Source organism: Aquila chrysaetos, chromosome 1 (genome assembly GCF_900496995.4).
Source record: "Aquila chrysaetos chrysaetos chromosome 1, bAquChr1.4, whole genome shotgun sequence".
In the NCBI taxonomy this organism is placed as follows: domain Eukaryota; kingdom Metazoa; phylum Chordata; class Aves; order Accipitriformes; family Accipitridae; genus Aquila; species Aquila chrysaetos.
Genome location: NC_044004.1, coordinates 82,774,606 through 82,789,910, shown reverse-complemented (window position 1 = coordinate 82,789,910; position 15,305 = coordinate 82,774,606). Strand labels below are relative to the sequence as shown.

Here is a 15,305-nt window from a genome sequence, read left to right as displayed (position 1 = left end):
ACGTATTTACAGGGCAGCTGAGATCCAGGACATCTGCTTCGACTCTTGCACTTGCCACTGGCCCAGAACAGATTATCTAGCTACAACAAAGTGGTACTGGGTCAAGTAACGTAAAGGAGGCTCTGGGCAGCGTCTCGGAAACAGGCCAAACTGGGGTGCGGGGGAAGGAGCTGTCCTCCCAAACTCGTTGTGTGCTTCATTCTAAATGTCCTCCCTCGACAGATCTCAGATCCCACGCTACATTTTTAAATAGAGAGAATTAAAAAAGCAGCTTGTGAATATCAAGTGACCAGAATGCATTTCCATAACCACCGCTGTCTCATCCCATCATCAGTATTTTTCCACACCAGCCAGGCATCAGGCTTATCTGTGCAATTCTGTCACACTTGCCGATCGTGAAGTCTTGTGTTCAATAAGAGGACAGTCCTTAAGAAAGAGTTAGGGTAAAGGCCAAGCTGCGACTCTTTCTCTGCTTCCCGGAACAGTCAGAGCGGCAACAAAAACAGGCATCCAGAAAGAGAAAAATCACTAACATGCACTTTTCAATGACAGGTTGGACAACGAGCAGCCCTAGTTCATTTTTACCCAGCCCACTCTCTCAGGCAGGGGACATACAGGGCAGTTCTTGAGATCTTTATTTCACCCTTGTTGGCTCATTTTTAATCTTGCATACGTTCAGCAGGCAAACCAGAGTTTCTGCCTATTGGAAGCTGACTTGAGGAAGACGATGAACAGCACTGCAGACCTGCTTACAAGGTCTTAGTTCAAGTATAGAAGAGGGGAGAGCCCTTACTGCTGTTACCCAGAGTGATTTAGCTGTATCCAGTTCTGGAATGAGGATTTAGTCCCATAGGCAGCAAGGCACTTGTGAAGATCCTGTTCTTAAATCCTAATTCAAGAAAGCATGTTTGATTTCCAACATAGACACCAATCCATAAGTGTCTGTTTGAAAGGGAAGTATATGTTTAAGTGCTCACTTAATTAGGTTTGTTTCTGATCTGTCTCCAATACAAAACCAGAGCTACAAAAGTGGGGGACAAAGCCAAAGCAACAGGGTGATTTTTTTTAATTTTTTTTTTTTTTTTGCCTTTTCAGATTTTTTGTGGGAAATGTTTATTACCAGTTTAGCAGGAGACTTCTCTGCCTCACTGTATGTTTTTCAGGGCCTTGTGTACAGTGTCTAATGTTCCTGTCAGGCTGCATATAAATCACATTGCAGTGTCACTGTAGGAATTTGTTTAAAGATATAAAGAAATTGATAGCCATGTGGAATTATTAGCTCTCAGTCTTCAGAACGCATTCTCAGCCTTCCTTCCTCTCTGCTTTTTTAGTCTGTCTCAGCCTGCATGTTTCCCAGCTCCCGGACTCCTAAATCAAGATCTGCACTTATCGTCCCTCTGCAACAACACTGACCAAAAAAGCAGATTACTAAGGGTGTGGAGTAAGGGGGCACTGAAATGCTCTCTGCTGGAAAGATCGTACGGGAGAAAATACCAACCTCTTCAAAAGCAGGCTGAGCATTTGCTTTCATGTCTCATAATAGGCTGGTGTTCTATGGTGGGAGCTCTAGGGCAGAGAGAGTCAGATTCACAAAGGTATTTCAGCTGCAAAACTTATCTGGTTTTAGATGACATTAATGCCTAAAGAGGGTAGTTCCTGCGCTTTGGTTTTCAAAAGAATCAAGTGCCAAACTTAGCGATGTTTTTCAGCACCTCTGCCTGTTGCTGGAGTTTCCAACCTTGGTGACATTCAGCATCTCTGCAGCGTCTCCGTCCTGTTTTGGCACTGAACTTGGGCACAGATTGTTCACTGTTTAGCTTCCCCGGTTAAGGCTGCTTCAGTGATGTCCCAGCTTCTTGCTTGCATGTAAAACAGAGGTGAACACCCAGGTCCCACTAATACCCTTGAGCTTGTTTTCAGAAGAGGCAAGGACTTGCTGAGAGGTTTTAAAAAACCATTGCTCTGAATAAGTCTGCCTGTTGGCCCACGATCCATCCAGAAAAAGGCAGACAAGTCCTCTAAGCAGGAGTGGGGTACTGGAGAGCAGTACACCACGCTAGAGTTTTCCTCCCATCTGTATATGGCACATGCTGTGGTCTCTTCTTGCTAGGAAGCATCAGTGTTTTGTTATTTTGTTTTGCTTTCCACTCGCTGCTAATACTGTCTTTGCACTCCAGGACCTGCTGAGAAGGGAAGGCAGTGAATTTGGCCCCATGGTGAGAGATCCTTTCTATGTGGTCAGCGCAGGAACCAGGTACGTATATGCTAATGTCCACTTTGTCACTGCAGGATCAGCTCTTGCCATCCTGCTGCCAGCAGCAGTTGTCATGTGTTTATGTAAACGGATGGATCTTGACAAACTAGAGAAAACGTCTGCACGGACACAGTTCTGGGTGCATTGCACCCAGCAGAATTAGGAGGAGTACGTTGCTGTGAGCTTTTTTTTTCACTATAGACATTAATTCACTATCAAGTCCTCCTCATGTCATCTTGGAGCATGTTTCTGCAGCAAATTTCCAGTTACGTAACTTCCAAAATGTGTTTGATCTGCTGTTAGAACTCGCATCTAGATGCTGTCATAACTTAAGGATTCTAAAGGAAAAAATACCTTGATGTCCCACTCTGTCTGGTTTTCTCCGGTCCAGGATGCTGCCTCCCCAAAAGCAAGTGAACATTTGCAAGGACTAAAACTGGGAGATTTCATTTATCTTGCTGAATTGGGAGCTTGTGTTTAGGCTGCTTTCCTTTGTGCGGGCAGGATATTTTTGCTCAGCAACAGGGGAGAGAGAAACGTTTTTAAAAATAGAAAAGTGTGATCATAAAAATCATAATATTAGGACTTGTGTAACTATCCACTTAGCAGTGGATTGTTTTGAAGTTAACTAGATCTGAAGTTGATCTTGCTGTATTTACATTTAAATAATAAATAAGATGTTTGCCCTAAGCTCCGAGTGCCCAAACAGCTAACTCTTATTACAGTAAAAACCATCAAGAGGGACTGAAAGAATTATTCACAAAGGAGCTCTGTTTCTCACAAACTTGCAGTAAATGTCAACCCACTCTGTTGTCACAGTGGGAGTTAACAGTGCTGTCTCCAAAGGTTTCACCATGCAGCTCTGGGTCAGGAAGCCACAGCTAGAAGTAGAGAAAGGCTCCTAGTCTAGCTGGATCTTACTTCTGACTGGCTGGCTGGTTTTGCCCCTAAGAAGACATAAATGTTGTTTTAGAGGGACTCAATCTGCCTTCAGGCACATCCTTTTATGATTATTTAAAACACACCCGTTTACTTTGATTTAGTATAACTTTTTCCTTTTTTTTCCTAAGAGAACAATACAGCTGTTTTAGTTCATCCTGCCTCCCCATTTCTTCTAGAGATGGCATTTCATCATTCTCCTCAATAACTACTTGCAGCTTCCTTTTTTTTTTTTTCCCAACCTATTTTCCAAGTAACGGGATTGAACACCCAGACTGAAAACAAGTTTATTGGGGCACGAAATGTAGGTTTCTCATTTTCATGCTTCACTGCACAAAGATTATTGGTATTAAGAGTTTTATGATGTTTCTGCTGCGTAGGCATCCTGCATGCTCTGCAAGGACATTTCTTCTGGGAGATGTGAGGTTGCTTTCCCTTCTTGATCAGAATTGGATTTCCCAAAAGATAGAACAAAGGGATGGGAGAAGACAGGAAAAAGTCCTTGGGTCTGAGGACACAGGGTCCCACTACACAGGCTGCAAACCACTCCCTACGCGCCTCAGCTGCTGAGTGATTTTTCTTATGTTACTGCACCTGACATGACGTGAAAGAGAACCGGCATGAGTTTTGGAAGCCAGAGGGCTCTCTGATCATTCACTGCTGAAGCCAGTAGAAGTTTTTATATTTAACTCTCAGTGAGAACAAGGTCTGAATCCTCTGCAGACTGAAAGGGACAGGTAGACCAGGACCTTACCCATGTGTCAATGATTCACAGAAGGAGTTCCACTATTAGGATACTGTTGAATGTTCACCTGCCCCAGTGTGAGTGAGTATTTCACGGTCTGATTCATGTGGGATTATTGTAGCATCTTTAATCTATCCCTTAAGAGATGCGGTCTTTGTCCTGTGATTGTCAGCCCAAAATAGCTGGTTTTCTAGATGGTCCTCTCACATCTAACCATCACCATCCTATCGCTGTCTGTAGCATAGTCCATGCATGGGCCTTTCACGGAAGGCAACAGCAGGCAGTAGGAATTACACTTCTGGGTTTCCTTGGGATACAGCTGCTTAATGTGCTGGAGAGGAGATGGGACCATCGCTACCACCTCTCTTGCTCAAGGAGGAAAACTGTCACATGGTGAAGTTACAGAAACTCTGGTCAGCAATCTCTTGGTCTGGTCACATGTGCTCTGTGACTTACGCCCCATGCTTACGCTACTCTCCAGGTGTCGTCAATAGCTGTCTCATAAGCACTGTTGGAAGCGGTTGTTGCTCCACCAGTTTTAGAATCCACAGTCGCTTCCACAGTAGGAGAGATCTTTCAATTAGAGAATTACCATCTGGCATTTCTGACAAACACTGAGCGTCTGAAAAGAATACACATTGCTACTGTCCAGGAACCACAGACAATACCAAGAGCAGTCTGTCTGGGAAGTTTCCCCACCCCAGGCAAAGGCTGCCAAATTCTATTCTCAATTACACCAGAATAAAGCCAGAACGACCCCAGTTTTTGACAGAGTTATTCTTAATTTGTACCAGTACATCTGAGAGCAAATTTGGGGCCCCAGTCTCAAACATCACAGATCAGCAGTGTCACATTATTTGAACGATGCATCTCAAGAACAGAAAATACATTGGCAGTAGAGCTTTATTGTATTTTATTGTTTATGGTATGGCCTCATGTTTTTAGGCCATCTTCTCTTGCTTCTGCTAGCGCTATTATTACTGCTCATTTTGGTTTCCAGCTAAACAGCTGTACAGGCAAGTAGGTTTGGCTATGTATTCTGAGCAGGATCCTCACTTCAAAGGCCAGGCACTGTTTCTCAGACTCACATGAGAACATCTTTAAAGACCTGGAAGGAATAATTTTATCTGCTGCCTTTGCAGCCTTAACATCCGTTTGCAGTTGAAGTGTATTGGCTTTGGTTTTTGTAACACCTGCCTATCTGAGTGGAGCTCTTTTTTCTGACAGGATTCCAAGACTGTAAGAGCTTTTTTAATTTTTCTCCGCCGTCAAAAATAGAGCATTTTTTGGCCTCACTTTGTTCTCGGAGACAGTTGAATCATTTTAATAGCACATTTCCAAAAGGAGCAGATAATGTTGTGGGGATTTTTGGCCCATAAAGCTGAAATTCTTAAAATTATCAGCAATTGAGAATGGAGTTTGATGGTAGATAATGTCAGGTAGTTTATATTACAGCAGTTGCTACTAGCCCCATGTGTAACAAACAAAATTCAAAGGAAGGCTGGAAAGGAAGCCAGGCACTCAGGTTTCCCTAAGATTTTTTTCTATTAAGTTATTGCTGTGATGCTTGCTACATGTATGCACGTGTGTGTGTGATCTAGCACACACTGAAAATGATGGGAGATGGTCAGTGGGAATGGATTTGGCTCTGTGTCCCTAGCATTAGTAGACTGGATTTTACTACCAGTTTCAAAGCACAACTGCACCTCACCTAGATCAGCAAGCACTGACCCAGGCCTCTGATACGGTTGCATAATTTGCTCATTAAGGAGGTGCACAATAGCTTTCCTTGCTCATTGATTAATTATTAATCTTATCATGGTCTGTCTCTTGGTATTTAGGTCTTTCAGCAAGAAAGAAAGAAGCCACTCAGAAAAAATGGCATTCACAAGTTATTATCCCCATCCTCGCCACAGCAGCGAGGTTGTTACCGGGTCTGCCACGCTGACCGAGAACCACAAGCTCTCAGAACTTTCCAGGCCAGATAGCAGGACTTCGGCATTTGTCCCATCCCCAACAGAGGCAAGGAGTCACTATCCTGAGCAAAAGCAAGGTTTTAAACCCTTGTTCCTTAACCTTACTCCTTCTGGATCTGACCAGTCCTCCCCTAATACACCCACCCAGACTCCCTCAGACTTCCAGAGTGCAGGTGATGGCCAGGCTCTGAGACAGCACCATGCCAAACGAGATGCTGTTCCCCCTGAGGGCAATGTTAGTATTCAGGCACAGTGTTTGGATGGTGTCCAGGATAGATCCCCTGAAACTCCCGCGGAAGAAATGATGTGGAGAAGGAAAGGCGGGCTGCTTCACAGATCCCTCCCACCCAAAGTGCTGTGGGCTCATTCGGTCAAAGACAACAGCTACCCAAGGGCTATGGTGTCTCCTCCAGCGGCTGGGCCAAAGTTATTCCAGAGGTGGCAGTCCCTGCCGACACAGAGCAGCACTTCTTCTGACCCAGAGACTCCTCCTCCTCAGGGGACAACCCATCTCCGAATCTCCGAGTCGGGCCTGCAGCTCACGCCCCCACCATTGCTGCAGGACGATGAAGACGATGAGGTGTTTGTCATGCCTGCCCAGCCCGGTGTCATTGCTTCACCGTTGTCACCCCCACTGCCATCCCGTCCTCTTCCCGAGCTGAGCTCTTGCACTTCTGCAAACGGCACGGAGGAATTCCCACCTCCTCCCCCACCAGTGGCGCTTGAGGGGAATGGGGCAGCTGGAGACAAATCCACCAGGCTCACAGAGGAGGCCAAAGTGAGGTAAGGGGGGGCTGTAACGCAGCGTCTCGGGCGTTGTAGGGCCATATACAGTAAGATATGCAGGGCTCCAGACAAATGTGACTGAGCTCCGCGTGCCGTGATGACCCACCCACAGCTGCTAGCTGAGCGGGAGGCTTGCAGTAGAGTGAGGAGAGGGACAGACAGACAGACTTGCTGCAGCTAGGCTTTGCTGGCTGCTAAGAGCGTTGTCAAATGGTGTGGCCAGGGCAGGGCAGAAAGCAAGAAGGCAAAAAGCTTTGTGGCCCATCAGCAGATGCACTGACAGGTGCTTAGCCAGCAAGGCAAAGGAGGTTATGGGTGAGAAACTATCCTGGTCTCGTTCTCCCTGCAGTTACCATATAGATTTCAGTGGGATTGCTTCTTACTCGCTCTAGCTTGAAGAGTTAAAATGGCTGCTGACTCCTTCTAGTTACTGGTTTTTGAGAGAGAACTATGAAAATCCATGATGGTTTTTCCAAACAGTTAGAGTTTCCCAGAATACATGTTAGACCTGGCACAGAATAACGCTGTTACGAAACAGTGACCATCTGCCAAGAAGTAACAACACAAATATGTCACAGTCACACTCTGTAGTGAATTTTTCCTGAAGGATAGGACTTTGGGCTAGGTGCCCAGCTGGTTTAACTCGGCACAGCTTCCCTCGCTCCCAAGGAGCTGCTCTGATTTCCATCCGGGAAAAATCTGCCCAGGGCTGTGGTAGTGATTAGCTTTTCCAACATGAAAAAGACAAATGAGTATGGGCTGCTCAGGATGGTACTCCCAGGTGGTGAGACGCAATGTCCCCAGCTTGTGAGCAGAAAGCCAAGTGACTCGTCCCTCACTAGTCCTTCCTGTGTTGGAATGACAAAATAGCAGTGTCCAGGTTGAGGGGACAATATGCTTCTGGTGCCAGCAGCTTCATACTGTGGGCCTTTCCATGTTGAAATGAGAAGAAAGACACAAGAATAAGTGACAGAAGGAAAACTTACTTGTCTTAGGCCTTCACTATATGTTCACAATGGTCCTGTGTTGTAAGTTTATCTTCATCTCACAGAATTTTTCTGTCCATAGCAGCTTCAAAAGCTTTCCCAAAGCCCCGGCCGAGAGGGAGATAACAGGGTTGGGCACCAGTATTGGTGAAAATAATTGGCCCCTCTCACCGCCTGCATCAAAGAGGACTAGCTCTCCATCTGCTGTGGATAAGCAGCACCCATTACCTGCTTCTACTGAAGGGCCTCGGAGTGCTGATAGACAGCCCATAACTCAACCTGAAGGTAACCACAGGGAGCCAGCAGTCATCGCCGGAGAGCCAGAAAATGGCAGCCTGGACTCCGGGATACTCAGCGCAGCACCTCCAGTGAAAACAAAGAAAAAGACCCCAGAGGATATTAAGTCAGAGGCTCTAGCAAAAGAAATTGTCCATAAAGACAAGTCTTTGGCTGATATCCTGGACCCAGATTCCAAAATGAAGACAACCATGGACTTAATGGAAGGGCTTTTCCCCAGTGGAACCAGCTTGCTGAAGGAGAGCAACATGAAAAGGAAGATGACGCAGAAGAAAGTTAGCAGGACAGCAGTTGAAGATGACACGTAAGCACTGCTTGTTTGGGTTGCGGGCTAATGTCGCAGCAGAACTCGCTGCTTGCTTGCTTTTAAGGACAAGCCTGTCCTGAATTTTTCTGTATCTGTATAGGTGGATGCTGGCAGAGAGTGAGTTTCTCAGTTCCCAGGCGTGAGGACTGGTGGGGCATTTCTGAATGCCCTTTCTCATGAGCTTGGCTGTATGTGCGGCCTTTGAGCTTACCTCTCTGGGCTGTGTAGAAAATAATGCTGAGCTTGGTAACAGGACAGGAAATTAACCATCTCTGGAGATGTTGTTTGATTTTGCTATGTTAATCGTTGTAATCTGAAGCAATTCAGTCTAAAGGACGGTAATGGTGATATGAGAGTAAAATCAGGACCAAAACAGTGTCAGGCAGAAAGATAATGAGGCCAAATTTTGGAAGGAGGGATGGGGGTGCCTTCTTATTACAGGAGGGTGCAAAGATCAGCCCAAGTCCTCCAGTGTGGTTTTTTTAAGACAGAGACTCCCAAGTGACAGCTGGAGAGCCATACAGAAATAAGTTGTAATGCACCATGCCAGGTAAGATGGTCCGTCTATCCGTCACGAGCTGAGCTGTGCTAATTTACCTTCAGCAAGGATCTGATCCTGTATAGAGTTGTTAACCAGTTAACATTTTAACAGAGCAGCTGTGCTGTTCTGTGCAGGGGCGAGATATGAAAGCAGTCGACATGCACCCTCTGATGGCAGGAATCGGCCATTTCCTTTGTGGTTAATAACACTGGAAAGGTACCAAAGAGGGAGTGCTGGAAAACCATGGATTTAGGCATGGGAAAAGGTCGGGGCCAGACTGAACTTCTTTTTTTTCCCTGTGGTGTAGGAGAGAAGAAAAGGAAGCTCCTGTAACCCTGGTCACCTGTCCTGCTTATTACAGTGTTTCAGCACCCAAAGCAGAACTGCTGAATAAAATCAAGGACTTGCCAGAAGAAGTAGGTGAGGAAGAGGAGCTGCTAGACATCAATGAGAAGAAGGTAAATTCAGCACACACCACCATTTGCTGGTTACATTCCTGAAATAATAATAAGCCCTAAAATGAAGTGCATTTCTATTTGATGTCAGCTTTTAGCAGTCCCAAGTTGCGTGGGGGCTGGGTGCATTGAGGCCACCTGTGAAGCTCCGTTAGGGTGACCCAGATTGAAAGAAGAGAGCTAATCTGAGTACTCACTGCAAATTTGAGTACAGATCTTGCACAACCGTGAGGCGGGCCTGTGTTATGCCAAATGCTGAGCGTACAGGTTGTAAGAGGCAGTCCCTGTCCCATAGCAAGGAAGGAAAAAGGAGAGGTGAAGTAACTTGAGCAATGACAGCTCGGGTTAGAAATAGGAACAGAGTCCAGCTGGTGACTGCACTGTCTTAGTGTGTGAGGTTTCGCCCTAGGATTTTCCTCTTCAGTGAAGCCAGTTCACCCATTTTACCTGCTGTCTGCACTCACTGCCTCCAAAGAAACATTGGTTACCCTTTCCCCCCTCACTTTATTGTTTCACTGACCTGCTGAAAGCTGTGTGCGCATCAGCAGCTCAGTCAGCACGACCTGGGTGTGATGACTTGGGTGGGAGGAGAGCAGGGCAGGAGAGGAGGAAATATTTTCCTCTGTTATTGCGGCTACATTTCACTGAGGAATGGCACCTGCAGTTCTTGCTGTAGGCTTGGGTGCTCTGTCTTCCAGGGCTTTTGCAGGGCCTTCTAATTTGCCCATGTGGTTGTCTCACATTGGTTACCTTGTAATTACAGACATGTTGCGAAGCTTAGGAATCCCAAGGAGCCACAGGCAGATACTTGCCTGTCTGTGCCTCCCTTCACACACCTACTACCTTCCTGTCAAAAGCTGCTGTGCCAGCCCGCCTGTAAATTTAAAAGCTCCTACATTGGACTGGACAACGTAGCACAGCCCATATTTCATGCTGTTTGTGCAACAGCAGAGTTTAAACATACTGAAGGATACAAATATTTGTGCAAGTCCCATATGCTGTAAATATAGTACTTAATTCTTCCTGCACTGAAATCAGGCATGGATTTAAAGGAAGGCTCCCAAACTCAGCCTCTCTGTCAAAGTGCAGAGAATTCACGTGTCTCTGGCACAACTCCACATTTTCTCTCTGGGTCCTCATCCCCATGCGAAGTGTAAAAAAGCAGAGAGAAGTCATGAGGCTGAGTGATGTTTGCGAGTATGCAATTTGTCCTGCAGCCCTGACTTGGAGAGCTCACCTCTCTTTTTCATATTGCCCTACTGTTTCTGTTCTCAGCTTTCATCTGCTAAGCAAAATCTGTTCCATACCAGGCTTTAATACAATGACAGCTAGAATGGGACCTCCATCAAAGTGCTCTATAACACAAATTATGAGTGCTGAGTGAGTAGATTAGCCCTATTTTGTGGAGCGTTTGAGGTGCAAGTAGGACCCTGTCAAGTCTTTAAGAGCTGTCACACCGTGCCACTGGAATAGGTTAGAGACAGTCGCCATGCCTGCCATCTCTTATGTCTGTGGTCCTACACAGATTCTGGGTAGCAAGTCTACACAGATAGATCATGCATGTGTTGCTAATCAAAAGCATTTGCCTAAGGCCTTTGTCTGCTGCTTTAATTATCTGGCTCGAGCCACTGGTTGTAGAGCACCTAGCTTCAAAGGTAATCGCAGCCCCTGCCATGTCTGTAGCATTTGATCGATTCTTGGGGTGCTGTTCACTTCAAAACCGTCTGCCTGCTTATACCAGCATGAAAGGTAGGGAGTGATTAAACAAGACCAGGGTGCTGCTCCAAGGAGTCGGTGGACATGCTGCAAGCATCTGACAGGCTTGCAAGTAGATGTGAGCCTGCCACGGAGGACAAGTCCCAGGCCTCAAAGGTTACATTTGCATGGAAAAACAGAAATAGATGGGAGCGACTAGGCCCAGACAGCAAGATCTTCCTGGCATGTTTGTTCATGGTCTGTGTGAAAGAACATTTGTATAGGCATTATTTGAGAAGGCAGCCACTCTGAGAGGTCATTTGGATAAACCAAGCTCATTTCCATTGTAAGTATGCAAAGGAGCTATATTGGTTGGCATTTGGGATCGCAGGAGAGTCACTGATTAATGAACACAAAGCAAGTATTTCGCAGTCCCTGTCCAGCTCCCATGTCTTCAGGGCAAAGGTACATCCCTCCCAGCAGTCCGGTAGCTTCCTGCTATGGTTGGAGGGCAGGTCTGCACCTTGAGCAAAGCTCCCAGAGCAGGGAGGAACAGCTGCCAGTTCTGAGCAGCTCGGTCCTCCTGAAAACCTGTTGAGGTTAATGCTTGACTTCGTGTCCAGCCCATAGAGTCCTGCTGTAGAGTTCCCCCCGCCGGCATCGTACTCACTGAAAACGGATCCCTTCTTTTGCCCCTTGGGATTTGGTCCAGCAATCAACTGGTCAGGACCTCGGATCTTTCTTTTGAAGGTGGCATTAGCATCACAGGCAGAGGGAAGGGAAGGGCAACTGTTGGTTCTTGTCTCTGGGTACTTACTACCTGTCCCACTGCAGGGAGAATCCAAGTAAAGGAGTTTTGGTTGTCCCTTATCCTGGCAGGTGGGATTTGCTCTCCTCTCGCCCTGAACTACCCTGCTAACAAACGGCATGACTTAGAAGTCATTCCAGCATAAGCCTGACGACGTTTGTTTTAAGAGAATATTACGCACATTTTATTCAGTCTTTGCGTATATGTGAAAGCTGACAGTAGGCTGTAGTGCAGCCACCAAACCATGCGCTCCAGAGGATGCACGCAAAGTCTACCATCTAGTGGTGTCTGGCTAAACAGTGCTGTTAACTTCCCGGCTGCGAAACCAGCCTTTTAAACCCCACTCTGACTGGCCACCCCTGGGGATAAGGGCTAATTCAGAGCAACCCCCAGCCTGACCTGGGTTTGAAGGTCATTTCTCCTTTGAAGTAGACTGCCTTCCTACTTGAAGTGACTGCCAGTTTTGATGGAAAGAACATTTTGAGAGAATATTTTCAGGCAACCTTGTGATTTACTTCTATTTCATCCTGCAGTGTTTGTATGCAGAGTAGATTAACATACAAGTAATGGTGCCCCAGCAGTGCATAAACTGAAGAGACTGAAAGTACCCAACCCCTGTATGAAGAGCTTTTCCTGCTCTCTGTGCTCTCAGTTCTGAGTAAACAGAAGCAAGAATTGCACGCCCCAGGCCAGAGACTTCTGCTTTTGCATATGTCTTTCCCCTAAATCCTAACTGAAATTAGGATCTCCAGCACATGTGCAGCACTGCTGTTTCTGGAGTAACCGAACCCTGGGGGCCCCCTTTTCTTCAGCAGGGAAACAGTTGCCAGCATTTTCACAAAACGGGTGTGTGCTCTCCATGTCTTTGCCCAGTCAATAAGTAAATTTAGAGCATCTTTGGTGTAAATGCTCACTTGATGCCTCTCTGCATGAGGCAGCGCCTGCACAGGCAGGCAGTTTTGGTCACAGTTGAATTTCAGGCTTGCATCTCAACTCTGAGGCGGCCAAGTAAGGAGCAGTCAGTATTTTAGGGTACTATAGGAGGGGAAAATACATAGCAATTCCTTCTTTCTTGCTAAGCCATATGTAACTAGTAAGGGTCAGCTTAGCCTCCTGTCATGCCATTAATACAGCTTAAAGTCATTTTTCCGCCAGTTGTTTTGTACAGTTCTGGGTCATAAAGTACAACATCCAAACAAGAAATTTCAGGCTGGGGCAGGGAGTGGGGAATATGCAGATGTGACTGTAGCTCTTTTCACTTGTAGACTTTACAGAACCTACAACCTACGTCCTTCACATGTAGGTAGCTGGGTATCAGAACATGGTACCCCAAATCAGATGTCTCTTTTATAAATGTTCGTTGATGGTAGAACAAATATATCTTCATGCAATCTGATCGGGTATTCGGATTATCACCTAGATGTGGAATTTCAGAGTTTTCTCTGTTTCCTCCTTAATGCCGTCTTTGTCAGCTGTTGCTGGCTTGACCCTGCTCCTCAGGAACTGTAGCCATATCCTCTTGTTGTCGTCATCCGTATGACCAGGGTGATCATGGTAATGACCGATGTGGCAATGTGTTTCCCTTCTGACAGGCTGAGCTCATTGGGAGCTTGACCCACAAACTGGAAATCCTGAAGGAAGCCAAGGAGGGTCTGCTTGCAGACATTAAGATGAATAATGCTCTTGGAGAGGAGGTGGAGCTGTTGATCAGCAAGCTATGCAAACCTAACGAGTTTGACAAGTACAAGATGTTCATTGGTGATTTGGATAAGGTGGTGAACCTCTTGCTCTCCCTCTCGGGACGCCTGGCCCGCGTAGAGAATGTTCTGAGCAGTCTGGGGGAAAATGCCAACAGTGAAGAGCGGGTATGTATCTGCACAGCCATAGCATCTTGGCCTTTTTCAGGGTGCAGGACAGCTGCAGTCACAAGAACGTGCTTGTTTGTATAAGCTAGGACCTCCAAAGGCTCACAGGAAGGCAGGTGTCTTAGTGCTTATGTATAAGCAGTAGCAAACGCGGTTCTGTCTCTAGGAATCTTGGTCCCGGTTTGTAAAAATGTCTCAGATCCTGCAGCTTTTGTCTCGAAACAGAATGACCGTGTTCAGGACGGCATGTCTGTGACCCGCGGCTGGAGGAGGGGCTGTATGGTGTTGTGCGTCGTGGAACAGCCCACTGCCTTTTGCCTCAGTTGAAGCCGCATTTTAACATTCTTTGGGTGGTTGTGAGAGAGAAAGCCAGATTTTCCTGGTAGTTGTTGCTTTCAAGCAGATTGTACTGACTTTCTTGGAGCACTTTCTGCCCCCCATTGACTAGAACATTCACAGTCTCATTCAGTGGGATTCACATTCAATCCATAACGAGGAATTCACCCTCCTCCCCCAGGCTTTTGACGCTATGTCTGGGAGCGTAGCAGCCATCCCGCCTCCCCGAGAGGTGGCAAATGTGGTGTCGGGAGGAAGGAGAGGGGGAATTGGTGAGTTTGATGCTGCTGATACTGAAGCGCTCTCTCGTGTGTGTGCAGAGTTCGCTGAACGAGAAGAGGAAACTGCTGGCTGGCCAGCACGAAGATGCCCGGGAACTGAAGGAAAACCTTGACCGTCGAGAACGGGTGGTCTTGGAAATCCTGGGCAACTACCTCTCTGAGGAACAGCTCCAGGATTACCAGCACTTTGTAAAGATGAAGTCCGCACTCCTCATAGAGCAGCGAGAGCTAGACGATAAAATCAAACTGGGTCAGGAACAGCTCAAGTGCCTGATGGAAAGCCTCCCCACAGACTTCATGCCCAGGGATGCAACAGCAGCAGCTGCCCTAGCTGCAGCACTTGCTACCTCTGCCGGGGTCGGTGGTAAAACACCTCCAGCAGTCTCTTCCTCACTCTAACCTTTCCCAGGTGGACCTGGGATACAGTCCTCCTGCCTAAGTCTGTTTAATCCAAGTACTTGGCAGATGGTTCTCTACAAAGACAATGAATGGAGACAGGTTTAAAACAAGATTTTAATGAAGGAAAAAAATAGCAATAATAAAGGTTTTATTTTCCTTTCCTTCCACCTCTGCTTCCTGGAAACTTAAATCAATGTGGAGGGAAATCTCCTCCTTCCAGAGATGAGGAAGAGTCTCACAATAATTAAACACATTACCTTTAATAAAAAACATGACTTCCTCTCTTCCCTCCCTTTTCTGCCTACGTGGCACCTCGTTAAATAATGAAGGATCTAAAAGAATGAAGCCTTAAAAATAAAACCAACCCATTCTACTGAACATTATTGATATTTATATTTTTTAAAGAACAAGACAGAATGTGTAAGTTTTTGTACATACTCTAATCAGTTACTTGATTCTACTTTGTTCTGTATGTAGAAAAGACATTTAATTTTGTATTTTGTGAAAACCTTAACAAAAAGAGGGAACCCCAAAGATAGTCATGCATTAGCTTGGAACATCTCTTCGTGGTTTTGTTGCTGTTGTTGTTGTTGTTGTTTTTTAATATAATAAAGGGCTACCAGAAGATGCTTCAA

General features: G+C 46.1%; 1 protein-coding gene across 11 annotated transcripts in view; it reads left to right on the top strand.

Annotated features, from left to right (window-relative positions):
* SHROOM3 (shroom family member 3) overlaps window positions 1-15,305 on the top strand; it is a 155,214-nt gene extending 139,909 nt beyond the window's left edge. For 10 of the 11 annotated variants that reach the window (XM_030011976.1, XM_030011958.1, XM_030011996.1 and 7 more), the window contains 6 exons: window positions 2,178-2,254; window positions 5,780-6,697; window positions 7,769-8,287; window positions 9,139-9,289; window positions 13,382-13,654; window positions 14,311-15,305. In XM_030011976.1, coding sequence (XP_029867836.1) covers window positions 2,178-2,254; window positions 5,780-6,697; window positions 7,769-8,287; window positions 9,139-9,289; window positions 13,382-13,654; window positions 14,311-14,670 — 2,298 coding nt within the window. In that variant the 3' untranslated portion in view covers window positions 14,671-15,305. The remainder of the gene's footprint in view (window positions 1-2,177; window positions 2,255-5,779; window positions 6,698-7,768; window positions 8,288-9,138; window positions 9,290-13,381; window positions 13,655-14,310) is intronic. The other variant, XM_030011968.1, reaches the window with a different exon arrangement.